The sequence below is a fragment of the Ursus arctos genome, unplaced genomic scaffold, assembly GCF_023065955.2.
Source record: "Ursus arctos isolate Adak ecotype North America unplaced genomic scaffold, UrsArc2.0 scaffold_32, whole genome shotgun sequence".
Taxonomy (NCBI): domain Eukaryota; kingdom Metazoa; phylum Chordata; class Mammalia; order Carnivora; family Ursidae; genus Ursus; species Ursus arctos.
The window spans coordinates 31,629,160-31,644,022 of record NW_026623008.1 but is presented as its reverse complement, the minus strand read 5'-3'; the positions used below and the strand labels follow the sequence as shown (position 1 = coordinate 31,644,022).

General features: G+C 42.3%; 1 gene segment (V, D, J or C); it reads left to right on the top strand.

Moving 5' to 3' along the window:
* The first annotated feature begins 731 nt into the window (after positions 1-731).
* LOC125281525 (T cell receptor alpha variable 22-like) lies at positions 732-1,401 on the top strand. The segment is given in 2 exon segments: positions 732-783; positions 971-1,401. Coding segments are annotated over 2 exon segments (483 nt in total).
* Positions 1,402-14,863: the final 13,462 nt, after the last annotated feature.

The window sequence follows — 14,863 nt, the reverse complement described above, 5'->3', positions numbered from 1 at the left end:
GAATCATTTCCTATGCAGATGGTGACTGTCTTGGTTTCTAGAACTCTCTCGATTTCAAGAAATTGTATTTACTTCTGCAATACACACTGCATGCTATCAGTTAGTTTTCCTTTATCAGTATTTTTATTTTCTATTTTTTTAATTTTAAGTATTTTATTTATTTATAAGAGAGAGAGAGAATGAGTGAGGGGAGAGGCAGAGGGAGAAGCAGACTGTCTGCTGAGCAGGGAGCCCATGCTGCCAAATCCCAGAATCCTGGGATCATGACCTGAGCCGAAGGCAGATGCTCAACCGGCTGAACCACCCAGGCGCCCCATCAGTATTTTCATATAACTGAATTCTCACATTGTCTATCAAACTATGTACGATGCTTCATGGTTCTGTGTAACCCCCTTTCCCCACTGACTCTTCTAGAAAATATGATTCACCTTACTTCACACGGATTTCTTACACAAAGTGTTTTAAGAAAAAAGCCCCTTATATCGTCCTACATTGGAACTATTGCCCCCACCTCCTGCACTGTTGACAAGCACAATTTTGGAGAGATTGCTATGAGTGTCACTGGGCCACTGTGGGTGGAGTCTCGAGTTCCCTGAGTGGCAGGGCTGAGGTGTGACTGGTGCTCAGCGGCTATGTTGGAACGATTGACTGTAAGACACAGTTTCTCTGGCCCCAGGACTCTACTCTCTGTACAGTAGGGTATCGGTAACTCGGCAACTAGACAAGGAATCATGAGCAGACACTGGGGAGCTCTGCTCGGGCTCCTGTGGGTCCAGGTGTGCTGTGAGTGGGGGCGTCCAGATGGGGCTGGGGAGTGGTCCACAGCCCACGGGGGTGGAGGGAGCTGAAACTGGGCTCCAAGAGGGTTCTACAGCCCCAGGGGTGTGTTTCAGGACATTTTACAAGTTTGAAATCTGCATCGGTGACCCCCAGTGACATGACTTGTGTTTGTTCTTCTCTTTCCAGGCAGGGGTGAGAGGGCTGGAGGTGGAGCAGAGCCCTTCAGCCCTGAGCCTCCAGGAGGGAGCCGGTGCTGCTCTGAAGTGCAATTTTTCCCAAGCTGTGCGCAGTGTGCAGTGGTTCCGACAGAACCCCGGGGGCAGCGGCCTCACCCGGCTGATTTCCATGGCTTCGGGCACGAAGCAGAGCGGAAGGCTCAACTGCACACTGAACACAAGGGAACGGTCCAGCGCCCTCCACACCGCAGCCTCCCAGTTGGAAGACGCAGCCTCCTACCTGTGCGCCGTGGAGACACAGTGCTGCCTGCTGCTCCGGGGCCTGCACGCCACCTGCAGCTGCGCCTGGGCCCCGGCCCCGCCACCAGGAGGCCCTGCACAGCAGCCGCGCCAGCAGGCTTGGGCCATCTGGGGCTCTGCCGGGCTCCAAGGCGGTTGGCAGTAAACCTTGACAATGAATTATTACTAAATACAAGTGTGTATGTTGACGTTGCATAAAGCATATTGGAGGGATAGAAGTTCTTAAAATGTTTAGAAGCTCTAGTTTTAAAAATTACTGCAACATTAGAAAGCAAATATCTATAGGCTTAGAAATAGAAATTTAAGGTAAAGATAATAGCTTCAGTGGAAAAGAATACCATTTTCATGTGAACTTTGAACTTATTCAGTGAACCGATTTTAACACAGAGGATAATCTGAAATTAATTTGTCTTGTAACTTAAGATATAATAAGATGCATAAACAGGCATTCTGAATTGTATAAAAATCATGAAGCCACTTTTTAGTTTCATATACACCCTCCAAAAGTTACAGCAAATGTCAGAGAAAACAATAAAATGCTGCGGTATAAATTTACATTTAAAATTAAATTTAGGTTTACATGAAACTGATTGGTATGAAGAGTTAAATCGTTTATAGAACAACTGTTCCACCAGAGGCATCAGCTCTAGATTCACTTTATTTATATTTCAACTAATTTATCAGATATTTACGCTAATTTTGTCATAGCACATAAAATAGTCTTTAAAATCTGTAATATCAGTTGCACCAACAGAACTATCCTTCTCAAAATCAAAAATGTTCAAAAATTCCATTTGCAGCATCGTGTTTACCAATAGCAACTGACATTGCTTTCATTTATATTGATTGAAATGAAGTTACTGAAAGTATTAATTTAGATGGCCAAATAAATTAATTTGGAGAAAAGCAAGCCAGAAAAATATTATTACGATATTACACTACCAAAGTAGTATTATTTATTGCATTATACAAAATTTTTATAATACTTTTTCTAACTTTTTTTGGCAATTTGTCAATTTATATCTTATGTATCACTAAAATTCTATTGTGTTTTATAAGTAAAAAAATTTTATTTTTTAAAAAAAATTTAAAGCTTCTATTTATTTATTTGAGAGAGAGAGTGAGCCAGAAAGAGAGAGAGAAGGAGCAGAAGCAGAGAGAGAAGCAGATTCCCCACTGAGTGGGGAGCCTGACATAGGACTTGATTCCAGGACTCAGATTATGACCTGAGCCAGAGGCAGACGCTTAATGGACTGAGCCAGGCAGGTGCCCCAGTAAAAAAAAAAAAAAAAAAAAAAAAAAAAAAAAAATTAAAGAGAGCTTTATATTTTATTATATACTGTAACATTTTTTCCTGTATTTTAAACATGGGGCCCCAGATTTTCCTTTGTCATTGCATACCACAAATTATATAGCCATCTCTGCCTGGGAATTCTGAACACCTGAGTTAAACTTGAATGAGGGAGCCAGAAGCTAGAGAGCAATCAGGCCTTGTGAGAACGTACTTTTCGCTTTACATATGTATGAGCAAAAGCTCAGCCACCACAGAGCCAACCCCGTCTCCCTGCCTGTGGTGAATGTTATACTCAGTGAGTAAAGCTCCATTTTATTCCATTTTCCTGTAGATTTAGGTCCTCCTCAATCCATCTTTGGTCTCATAGAAGAAAAGAAAAGCCAGAGAGGATCTTACCCTGAAGACTCAGTCTCTGCTTGTGAAGCGACCACAGGGTGGGTTAGGATCAACCTCAGACCCACTAGGTCACATGTGGTTGGGAAAATGGTCTTGGGGTGCCATGATGCAGGCTGTTACCCCTCTCTGACACCAGTCCACATTGCACACAATGGTCCTCAATAAATATTTCCTTTGTTATATGGTATAAAAGAAATTTAGAGCTGGAAGAGCCCTTAGAAATCCTTTAGTCCAAAGGCATTTTACAAAATACAGACTGTATTCGGGACGACAGTAAGGAGAATCAGGTAGTAAATGAGCTGGGGGAGGGAGAAAGTGGGTTTCCTCACTTCCTCTTTGACATTCTTGCCCCCACCTCCATGCTGTAGGACCAACTTGCTGGGTAAAAAGAATGGGTCTAACGCAAGCCCAGCCACTTAGACCTCTGCAGTTTGGGTCTGAGAAAGTTGTGGTCCAGTCAGTTTCAATGCCTGAATGGAGAGGTCCAATTTATGTAAAAGTTTGAGACCTTGGGCAGGAAAGGAGACTCAGGCTGAGCCACTGTTGCTCTACCAGCAAACTCATGCCTCACTCACTGTTTCTGCAGGACAAAGCCGAAGGTGGTGGTGCCGTGTGATCCCCGACATGTGTTTCTAAGGAATTTTCCCCAAATAGCAAATATATTTATCATCCCAGCCCCTTAAATGCAATGTATGAATACAGAGCATCACTAATACATTCTTATAAAATGTAATCACTGAGAGGAGGAGTTAAGATGGCGGAGGAGTAGGGGACCCCTTTTTCAGCCAGTCCCCTGAGTCGAGCTGGATAGGTACCAGACCAGCCTGAACATCCACGGAATCAGCCTGAGATGCAGGAAGATGCATCTGGATCTCTACAAATGAATATCTCCGGTGTTGAGTATTGAGGTACGAAGCGGGGAGCCATGAAACCGCGCACAGATGTCGGAAGATAAACGGAAGAGGGAGGGAGCCGCCGCGTTCGGGCACCGGGAAGCGGCAGCCACCTGTACGGGGGAGCGGGCGGACTCACTGACGGCACCCGCGAGAGAGCAGACTGAGGCCATGAGCCGGGGAATGCGCGCCACCAGACTGAAACAGAGCTCCGGTGTGCTCACTGGAACCAGACTAAGACCGGGAGCTCCAGGAGCACGCGGGGTGGCAGGCAGCTGGCGGCGTTAGAAACACAAAGGACAGAGACGCGCCAGCCCTGGAAGTGAGGGCTGGGACGCCGGGTGTGGGGCGCACATCCCGGGACGCTGGAGGGTTGAGCCGCACCAACAGTAACGGAGTTAAAGTGGCCAGAACATCAGTGGAGAACGGTCCGCGATCCCTCTCTTCTGTGACAGAGGCTGAGATTCGGCCCCTGATGCTCTGACTCTCAGAAGAGGCACAGCAGACCACCAGGGAAAGCCGTCAGAGAACAAAAGCCTGGAAATACTGGCTCACAGAGTGCCCATCCCCATCCCACCCCTCACAGGGGACACGGAGACTCTACCCAAACAGGGTTGCCTGAGTATCAGCGCGGCAGGCCCCTCCCCCAGAAGGCAGGCTGAAAAATCAAGAAGCCCACATCCCTAAGATCCCTATAAAACAAGGGTGCACTGCCTGGGTCCCGGTCAATAATTTGGGCTCTGGACAACCCCGCAACCTCTCCTCATCAGAATGACGAGAAGGAGAAATCCCCCCGCCAGCAAAAAAAAGACAATAAGTCTGTGGCCTCTGCCACAGAACTAATGGATATGGATATAACCAAATTATCAGAAATGGAATTCAGAGTAACAATGGTCAAGACGATGAGTAGACTTGAAAAAAGTATTAACGAAAATGTTAATGAGTATATAGAATCTCTAAGGGTGGAAATGAGAGCAAATCTGGCAGAAATTAAAAATTCTATGAACCAAATGCAGTCAAAACTAGATGCTCTAACAGCCAGGGTGAATGAGGCAGAAGAACATATCAGCGAATTGGAGGATGGGTTAGTACAAGAGAAAGCTAAAATAGAAACTGGGCTCAAAAAAATCCAATCACAAGATTGTAGGTTACGGGAGATTACTGACTCAATGAAACGTTCCAATGTCAGAATCATCGGCATCCCCAAGGGGGTGGACAAAAACAGAGGTCTAGAAGACATATTTGAACAAATTGTAGCTGAAAACATCCCTAATCTAGCAAAGGAAACAAGCATTCGTGTCCAAGAGGCAGAGAGGACCCTTCCCAAGCTCAACCATGACAAACCTACGCCATGTCACGTCATAGTGCAAATCACAAATATTAGATCCAAGGATACAGTATTGAAAGCGGGCAGGGCAAAGAAATTTCTCACGTACCAAGGCAAAGGTATCAGAATTATGTCAGACCTGTCTACACAGACCTGGAAGGAGAGAAAGGGTTGGGGGGGCATTTTTAAAGCTCTTTCAGAGAAAAACATGTAGCCAAAGATCCTTTATCCAGCAAGGCTGTCATTCAGAACTGATGGAGAAATAAAGACCTTCCAGAATCGCCAGTCATTGGCCAATTTCGTAACGATGAAACCAGCCCTACAAGAGATATTAAGGGGGGTTCTATAAAAGTAAAAAGGCCCTATGAGTGATACAGAACAGAAAGTCACAATCTATAGAAACAAAGACTTTACTGGCAACATGGTATCATTAAAATCATATCTCTCAGTAATCAGTCTCAATGTAAATGGCCTAAATGCTCCCATAAGATGCCACAGGGTTGCAGATTGGATAAAAAACATGACCAATCCAATTGCTGTCTACAAGAGACTCATTTTGAACCTAAAGATACATTCAGCCTGAAAGTAAGGGGATGGAATACCATCTTTCATGCCAATGGACCTCAAAAGAAAGCTGGGGTAGCAATTCTCATATCAGACAGATTGGATTTTAAACTAAAGACTATAGTTAGAGACACAGAAGGGCACTATATTATTCTTAAAGGATGTATACAAGAAGTGGATATGACAAGTATAAATATATATGCCCCCCAACAGGGGAGCAGCAAGATACACAAGCCAACTCTTAACCAGAATAAAGAGACTTATAGATAAAAATATGTTAATAGAAGGGGACCTCAACACTCCACTATCAGCAATAGACAGAGCACCGGAGCAGAAAACCAGCAAAGAAACAAGAGCTTTGAATGCCATACTCAACGAGTTGGACCTCATAGATATATATAGAACACTACACCCCAGAACAAAAGAAGACTCATTCTATTCTAATGCCCATGGAACATTCTCAAGAATAGACCACTTTCTGGGTCACAAAAGAGGTCTCAACCGATACCAAAAGACTGAAATTATTCCCTGCATATTCTCAGACCACAACGCTTTGAAATTGGAACTCAACCACAAGGAAAAATGCGGAAAAAACTCAAACACTTGGAGACTAAGAACCATCCTGCTCAGGAATGATTTGATAAACCAGGAAATCAAAAATCAATTTAAACAATTTATGGAGACCAACGAGAATGAAAACACAACGGTCCAAAACCTATGGGATACTGCAAAGGCAGTCCTAAGGGGAAAACACATAGCCATCCAAGCCTCACTCAAAAGAATAGAAAATCTAAAATGCAGTTTTTATATTCTCACCTCAAGAAGCTGGAACAGCAACAGACGGACAGGCCTAATCCACACACGAGAAAGCAGTTGATCAAGATTAGAGCAGAAATCAATGAATTAGAAACCAGGAGTACAGTAGAGCAAATCAACAGAACTAGAAGCTGGTTCTTTGAAAGAATAAATAAAATTGACAGACCACTGGCAAGACTTATCCAAAAGAATAGAGAAAGGACCCAAATTAATAAAATTATGAATGAAATAGGAGAGGTCACAATCAACACCAATGAAATTGGAAGGATTATTAGAAACTTTTATCAACAGCTTTATGCCAATAAATTAAGCAATCTGGAAGAGATGGAGGACTTCCTGGAAACCTATAAATTACCAAGACTGAGACAGGAAGAAATTGATTTCTGAAACAGGCCAATTAATTATGAAGAGATTGAAACTGATAAAAAACCTTCCATTAAACAAAACTCCAGGACTGGATGGCTTTCCTGGGGAATTCTACCAAACATTCAAAGAAGAAATAATACCTATTCTCCTAAAGCTATTTCAAAAAATAGAAACAGAAGGAAAGCTACCAAACTCATTCTATGAGGCCAATATTACCTTGATCCCCAAACCAGGCAAAGACCCCCTCAAAAAGGAGAATTACAGACCGATTTCCCTAATGAATATGGATGCCAAAATCCTCAACAAGATCCTGGCAAATAGAATCCAACAATACATTAAAAGGATTATCCATCATGACCAAGTGGGATTCATCCCTGGGATGCAAGGTGGTTCAACATTCACAAATCGATCAATGTCATAGATTTTATCGAGAAGGAAAAAGCCAAAAATCATATGATTCTCTCAATAGATGCAGAAAAAGCATTTGACAAAATACAGCATCCTTTCCTGATTAAAACACTTCAGAGTGTAGGGATAGAAGGTACATTCCTCAATCTCATAAAAACCATCTATGAAAAGCCTACAGCAAATATCATTCTCAATGGGGAAAAGCTGGAAGCCTTTCCCTTAAGATCAGGAACACGACAAGGATGCCCACCCTCGCCACTATTATTCAACATAGTACTAGAAGTCCTTGCAACAGCAATCAGACAACAAAAAGGGATCAAAGGTATCCAAATCGGCAATGAAGAAGTCAAACTGTCTCTCTTCGCAGGTGACATGATACTCTATATGGAAAACCCAAAAGAAGCCACTCCTAAACTATTAGAAGTTATAGAGCAATTCAGTAATGTGGCGGGATACAAAAATCAATGCTCAGAAATCAGTTGCATTTCTATACACCAATAATGAGACTGAAAAAAGAGAAATTAGGGAATCCATCCCATTTACAATAGCACCAAAAACCGTACGTTACCTTGGAATTAACCAGAGACGTAAAGGGTCTATATTCTAGAAACTATAAATCACTCTTGGGAAACATTGAAGAAGACACAAAAGGATGGAAAAATATTCCATGCTCATGGATCAGAAGAATTAACATAGTTAAAATGTCCATGCTACCCAGAGCAATCTTCACTTTCAATGTTATCCTGGTCAAAATACCAATGACATTTTTCAAAGAACTGGAACAAATAGTCCTTAAATTTGTATGGAACCAGAAAAGGCCCCAAATCGCCAAGGAATTGTTGAAAAGGAAAAACAAAGCTGGGGGCATCACAATGCCGGATTTCGAGCTGTACTACAAAGCTGTGATCACAAAGACAGCATGGTACTGGCACAAAAACAGACACATAGACCAGTGGAACAGAATAGAGAAAGCAGAAATGGACCCTCGGCTCTTTGGGCAACTAATATTTGATAAAGCAGGAAAAAACATCCGGTGGGAAAAAGACAGTCTCTTCAATAAATGTTGCTGGGAAAATTGGACAGCTACATGCAAAAGAATGAAACTTGACCACTATCTCACACCATACACAAAAATAAACTCCAAATGGATGAAAGACCTCAATGTGAGACAGGAATCCATCAAAATTCTAGAGAACATAGGCAGCAACCTCTACGACATCGGCCAAAGTAACCTTTTTCATGACACATCTCCAAATGAAAGAGAAACAAAAGGTAAAATGAACTTGTGGGACTTCATCAAGATAAAAATCTTCTGCACAGCCACGGAAATAATAAAAAAAAAACTAAGAAGCAGCCCATGGAATGGGAGAATATATTTGTAAATGATACTACAGATAAAAGACTGGTATCCAAGATCTACAAAGAACTTTCAAACTCAATACACGAGAAACAAATAAACAAATCAAAAAATGGGCAGAAGATAGGAACAGACACTTTTCCAATGAAGACATACAAATGGCTAACAGACACATGAAAAAATGTTCAAAATCATTAGCCATCAGGGAAATTCAAATCAAAACCACACTAAGATACCACCTTATGCCAGTTAGAATGGCAAAAATTGACAAGGCAAGAAACAACAATTGCTGGAGAGGCTGTGGAGAAAAGGGATCCCTCCTACATTGTTGGTGGAAATGCAAGTTGGTACAACCACTCTGGAAAACCGTGTGGAGGTCCCAGAAAAAGTTAAAAATTGAGCTACCCTATGATCCAGCCATTTTACTACTGGGTATTTACCCCAAGGAAAAAGACGTAGTGAAGAGAAGGGCCATATGCACCCCAATGTTCATAGCAGCATTGTCCACAATAGCTAAATCGTGGAAGGAACTGAGATGCCCTTCAACAGATGACTGGATTAAGAAGCTGTGGTCCCTATATATAATGGAATATTACTCAGCTATCAGAAAGAACGAGTCCTCAACATTTGCTGCAACATGGACGGCACTGGAGGAGATAATGCTAAGTGAAATAAGTCAAGCAGGGAAAGACAATTATCATATGATTTCTCTCATCTATGGAACATAAGAACTAGGAAGATCGGTAGGGGAAGAAAGGGATAAAGAAAGGGGAGGTAATCAGAAGGAGGAATGAAGCATGAGAGACTATGGACTCTGAGAAACAAACTGAGGGCTTCAGATGGGAGGGGGTGGGGGAATGGGATAGGCTGGTGATGGGTAGTAAGGAGGGCACGTATTGCATGGTCACTGGGTGTTATACGCAACTAATGAATCATGGAACCTTACATCAGAAACCAGGGATGTACTGTATGGTGACCAACATAATATAATAAAAAAACAATAAAAAAAATAAAATGTAATCACTGCAGTTGGGAGACTAAGGGGGAACATCGTCCTCATGCAGCTGGCCATCCCTGAAGGTATTAGAAGAAAGCCTTTCTTAGGTCAACAAGTTTTGGTGATGAGTCAGGCAATATTCAATGAAATAATCCTGAGGCTATGAATGTTGCCCAGGGGGTGATCATACTTGTGCTATAGTTCGTTTATAGAACACTGCTCTGGATAGAGCATATTCAAGCTGTAACATTCAGTTCTGCATAACGTAACTCCAAAGGGCAAATACTGACTTGAAGTTACTGTCTCCAAGAAGAGGGAAATTCACCCAAAGAAGGATTTGGGAATTCTATCCTATGGAGTATGGATGAGTAGACAGAGGAAGATTCTTAGAATGGAGAAATTTTACGTATGTAAAAACACATTTTATATTCACAGACAAATTTATATGTTGATTTGGATTCTTCATCATAGTTGTCCCCAGATTTTCAAGGGTGTGACATGCGGATGAGGACTGTATTTACTCTGCACAACTCCAGAGGACCAGTGAGTATAAATCATAGGAAAAGGGCTTCGACGTATGGAGGTAAGGTAGTCTTGATTTCCCAGGGATCCTTTCTCATGATCACTAGCATATTTGTACTGTACCCTAGAAACATGGCAATATTTAGGCTTTCCTAGATTTTTTTCCATACAGATGTAATTGGAAAATATCCAGTTACTAAAGTAGTTGAGGAAGGGTGTTTGGCAGAAATGGATAATTCTGGAAATCTACAGGACTGAGGAACTTTGTCAATGTCTTGGGAAAAGGACACTGGAGTGGAGTCTGGGAGAAAATAAGAGTGTGGAATCTGAAACAGCAGAAATCTCTATGCTCAGAAAGTTGCCTCACACTTTAGAGGAAATTCCACTAAGGATTTGAGTCAGTTACTGCATTTAGGACCTGGCATTCCTTTTGATACTAGAAAATAAAAGCATCTGTAGAATAAATTTATATATGGGTACATTTTTGAACCTGAAGCCTGATGTATTCTGAGATTTTCTACTCTTTCCCCCAGTGTTTCCAGGATATAATCCATGTAGCAATAGGAATAGATTTCTTAAAGCATGTTGGATTTCTCAGCACAAATCAACCAGGTCTATAGTTCAAATTGTTTCCTAACTCATGGAACTTTTCCTCTGGCTCCTTTATCATTGGAATTTTTATGACTGTCATCTTAACCGATGGAAGAATCCACATTTTGACTGTTGGTGCTGTCAATTCTGTGGAAATTGCAAGGTCACAGGGAGACCAGCTTAGATGAGCAGAGTCAGAGATCAGAGGGATTGGAAATATCTAATCTTTGGCTTCCTTGTTCCTTTTAGAGTTTTTCTCCATAACAGACAATTGAGAACGGTAGATTTGGCAGAAAGGGAAGGTTTTATATTTTCTTTGTTTAAGAGATTGAATCTTGATTCCTTGCTGATGTCAGACATGTGCACCAGGCCCATCACGGAATAAACAGCGATAGCATCTACCTCTTTCCAGCTTACTATCAGTGACTCAGTGGTGCGCAGAGGTATAAATCTTGATCTCCACATTCTCGCTGTGCACTCCATCCCTGATCTAACATATAATTTGCTTGACTGATTGCCGCCTTGCTGCAGGTGAGCCCCTCAGAGGCACAGGTAAGGAGAAGAGCATTTCCCCGGTGAGATCAGTAGCGCTGTGACCACAGACGGAAGTGCACCTGCCTGCGCAGAACACGTGGAGGGCTCGTTTTCCTGCATCTGGTGCACTAGACTGTGGCAGGAGCAGGGCCTTTTTCTCATTGGCTGGGGGACCACGTGGGAAAGTCCTCTGTTAGAGGAAGGGGACGGCCTGACAAGAGCAGGAGCTGAGCTGGCTGGAGGCTGCAGTTCTGAAGCTGGTCTAATGGGGAGGAGCCATGAGGACATCCAGGGGAGCTTTAATCGTGTTCTCGTGGCTGCAGCTGAGCTGTGAGTTGTCAAGTATGGGACACGGAGGATATTAGTGGACGGTCTTCAGAAGTCAAGTCTGGCTTTACTCAGGTTTCCCCCGTTAGTGTAGAAAAGAGCATTTGGACGGGTAAGAACCTGGAATCTCTTCTCCTCTCTCTGACCTTTTCTTTCTGCACAGGGCTCAGCCGAGGAGAGACTGTGGAGCAGCGGCCTTCTACCCTGAGTGTGCAGCAGGGACGCAGCTCTGTCATCAACTGCAGCTATTCAGACAGTGCCTCAGACTACTTCCCTTGGTATAAGCAAGAGCTTGGAAAAGGTCCCCAGCTCCTTATAGACATTCGTTCAAGCATGACCACAAAAGAAGACCAAAGGCTCACTGTCTTACTGAATAAGACGGCCAGACATCTGTCCCTGCACATTGCAGACTCGCAGCCTGAAGACTCAGCTGTGTACTTCTGTGCAGCAAGCACACACTGCTCCCCAGACACCTGCTGCCTGCACTCCAACCTGCCACCGGGGCAGCCCCCTGGCCTTTGACACAGACCTTCCAGGATAGCGTTTGTGCTGTTGTTTGTCTGTAGGTAGAAGCTAATGTGTTAGACGTTAAAGGCATATAGTAAAATATTAGAATGGAGATGACACAGACAGGGTTAGAACATTTTGTTTGATGACTGTTGTTTAATGGATTCTTGAGTGGAATTAGTAATGTTTTTTTCTGAAATTCAGTTTTTAAAGAACTCTACATTTGCTATTAAGACTTGTCTCTTATTAATAACCCTTTAGTACCAACACTACAGTCCTTTTTATGGATGTGCACTTAAATATTGTGTCTCAAAATCATTTTTTATTTTGTGATCCTTAAACATTACATGCCAAATATAGAAATATGGAAAGTGCAAATATGAAAGTGATATTTCTGTAATCATATAATATTGCTAATATTCCTTTTGTCACTAAATATTTGTATTGTAATCAGTTTCATGATCTTTTCACTTTATGTATTTTGAGTTGAGCATTCCCCACTTCATCAATTCTTTACCTCAAAGTTCTTCCTTGTTTTAATTTCATTTTTAAGTTTTGATTTAACATGTGCTTTAAAGTACCTGAGATATTTTAATTAATTACATATTCATATAATTTTCTTCCTTCTCAATGGGGCATAATTTGACAGACCTTTCTATGTACTTTGATCCTTTTTTTGTTCAGAAACTGTGTCATGGGTCTTCCCTAGAGCCCAGGGATAGTATGTACTATTTGTGTGTTTGAGGGAAATTAAGGTCAGGAGTCAGTTGACAATGGGAGCTTCAGATAAAACTCACAAATCTATTCTTGTTTATAAAATTCTGTAAATATCTATTTGCAATAACTCTCTCATACAACTTAAGAGACAGAATTCTACATCTCATTCACTGCTATATTTGCAGTACCTAGCACAAACTTTTTCACATAATCGATTTTAGTAGGTGTTTGTTAAAGAAAGAAGGAAAGGTCAATTCTGCTACTTACTCATAGTTTTAATTTAAGTTTGATGTTTGAATTAGATTTATAAATTGATTTGTGAAAAATGAAGGACCTTATGTGTATATCTGATTATTTGATCGTTTTAGGACATACTCTTTCATTCCATTTATATGTCTCTCTTAATAAAGCTCTGTTGTTTTAAGATAATTCAATTTATTGCAGGGCTTGTAATTTTTTGTCATCCATGTAATGAAAACCTTTCTTTCTGAGATATATGGTAAAACATTTATATGCATGTAATAGCCACCTTACTATTATTAGTAGATTGCACAAAGGCATTTGAACTAATGGCTACTGTAGAGACGATGGGCTGCCAATCTCCCTGCCACGTGTTCGCATTTCATTGAATTAAGCATTACTAGCCACAACCTTCTTTTTAAAAAGCTTATTTCTCAACAAAAACTTAAGATGTACTATATGCTGACTAACTGAACATAATAAAAAAAATAAATATTTAAAAAAAAGAAACGTATTTCTCTAGTTCTGTAGAGACATCGATGGAGTGAAAAAAGTTGTGTAAATATTTAATTCTCTCCTTCTCCCACTCCTGCTCAAGGGTAGGCTCCTGTCAAGGTCCCTTGAAGCTTTCCTAGCTAAGGATGGATCTAATTGGCCATTGTCATGGTGAATGTGGTTTCTCTTAGCTGAGTTATGGTTGTGAGTTATTGCTAACTGGCTTGCTCTGATTGGGAAACACATCAGATTAAATTCAGTTTATCACACACAACGAAGGAGGTCAGGACGGCAGCCCAACACATTGATGGGCTTGATTCTTTCCCTCCTTGTACCCCCAGCTCCCGGCAGCAGAAGCAACCTGACTCCTGATTGTCCCATTTCCTGCTGGCCTGACAATGGGGTCAGAAGGAAGCACCCGTCTATGTTATCAGTTCATTTCTTCTTAAGTCAGTTAGAAGCGAGACAGAGGGTGCTCTTGCTACAGGTTTGAAAGCTCGATCCTATTTAGCTGAGCACTGACGCAGTGGAAGCAGCAAGGGTTTAGCCAGAGTGCGCGGGGAGCCCGTAGCTCAGATCCAGACAGGGTCAGGCTTCACACCTTCACGCGGTGGGTGTGTCTGTCTCCTACTGCCTGGGACCGCGGAGCACCAACTTCAAGGCCTTCTCTCCATCCTGTGAGGCCAGACTGGGGCTGAGAGTCTCCCTTTCGTTGGCTTTCTCCAGGCCGGTGCTGACTGCATATGTGTGGTTTCTCCCAACCCGGGTGATGGGGCTGCTTTCTGCACATGCTCACTAGCCACTTACAGAAGCTCCCTCTTGCTGCCCCTGAGTGCGCTGGTGGCAGGTCGCAGGGTGCGATGATGTGCGGGTGAGGCACTGAGTGTTGTGTGTGTAGTGGTTCGTGTAATTAGGTTTGTTGGCTGTGAGTCATCTGTACTCATGTTAATTTCTAAGGGACCTGCTCTGTGTTCACTGTCTTATTAACACCCCCACCATGCGTGTCCACAGTTTGCATACAGGAGTTTGACCTGCTTCCCACCTGTCTTATCCACAAAGGATCATAACTAGGGGCTCTAGGTGGTCCCTGTGAAGGAGCAGAGTGTGAATTTTCCCTTTTGTGAGTTCCTGCTTCTCTTCAACACTCCTTCAAAGGCATTTTTTTTTTGCCTACATGTGACTCAGTTTGCATATGTCCAAGTCCTCCTTGTTTGATCAATGTTCCACACTCCAAAATCCTCACTCTCTTCATTTCC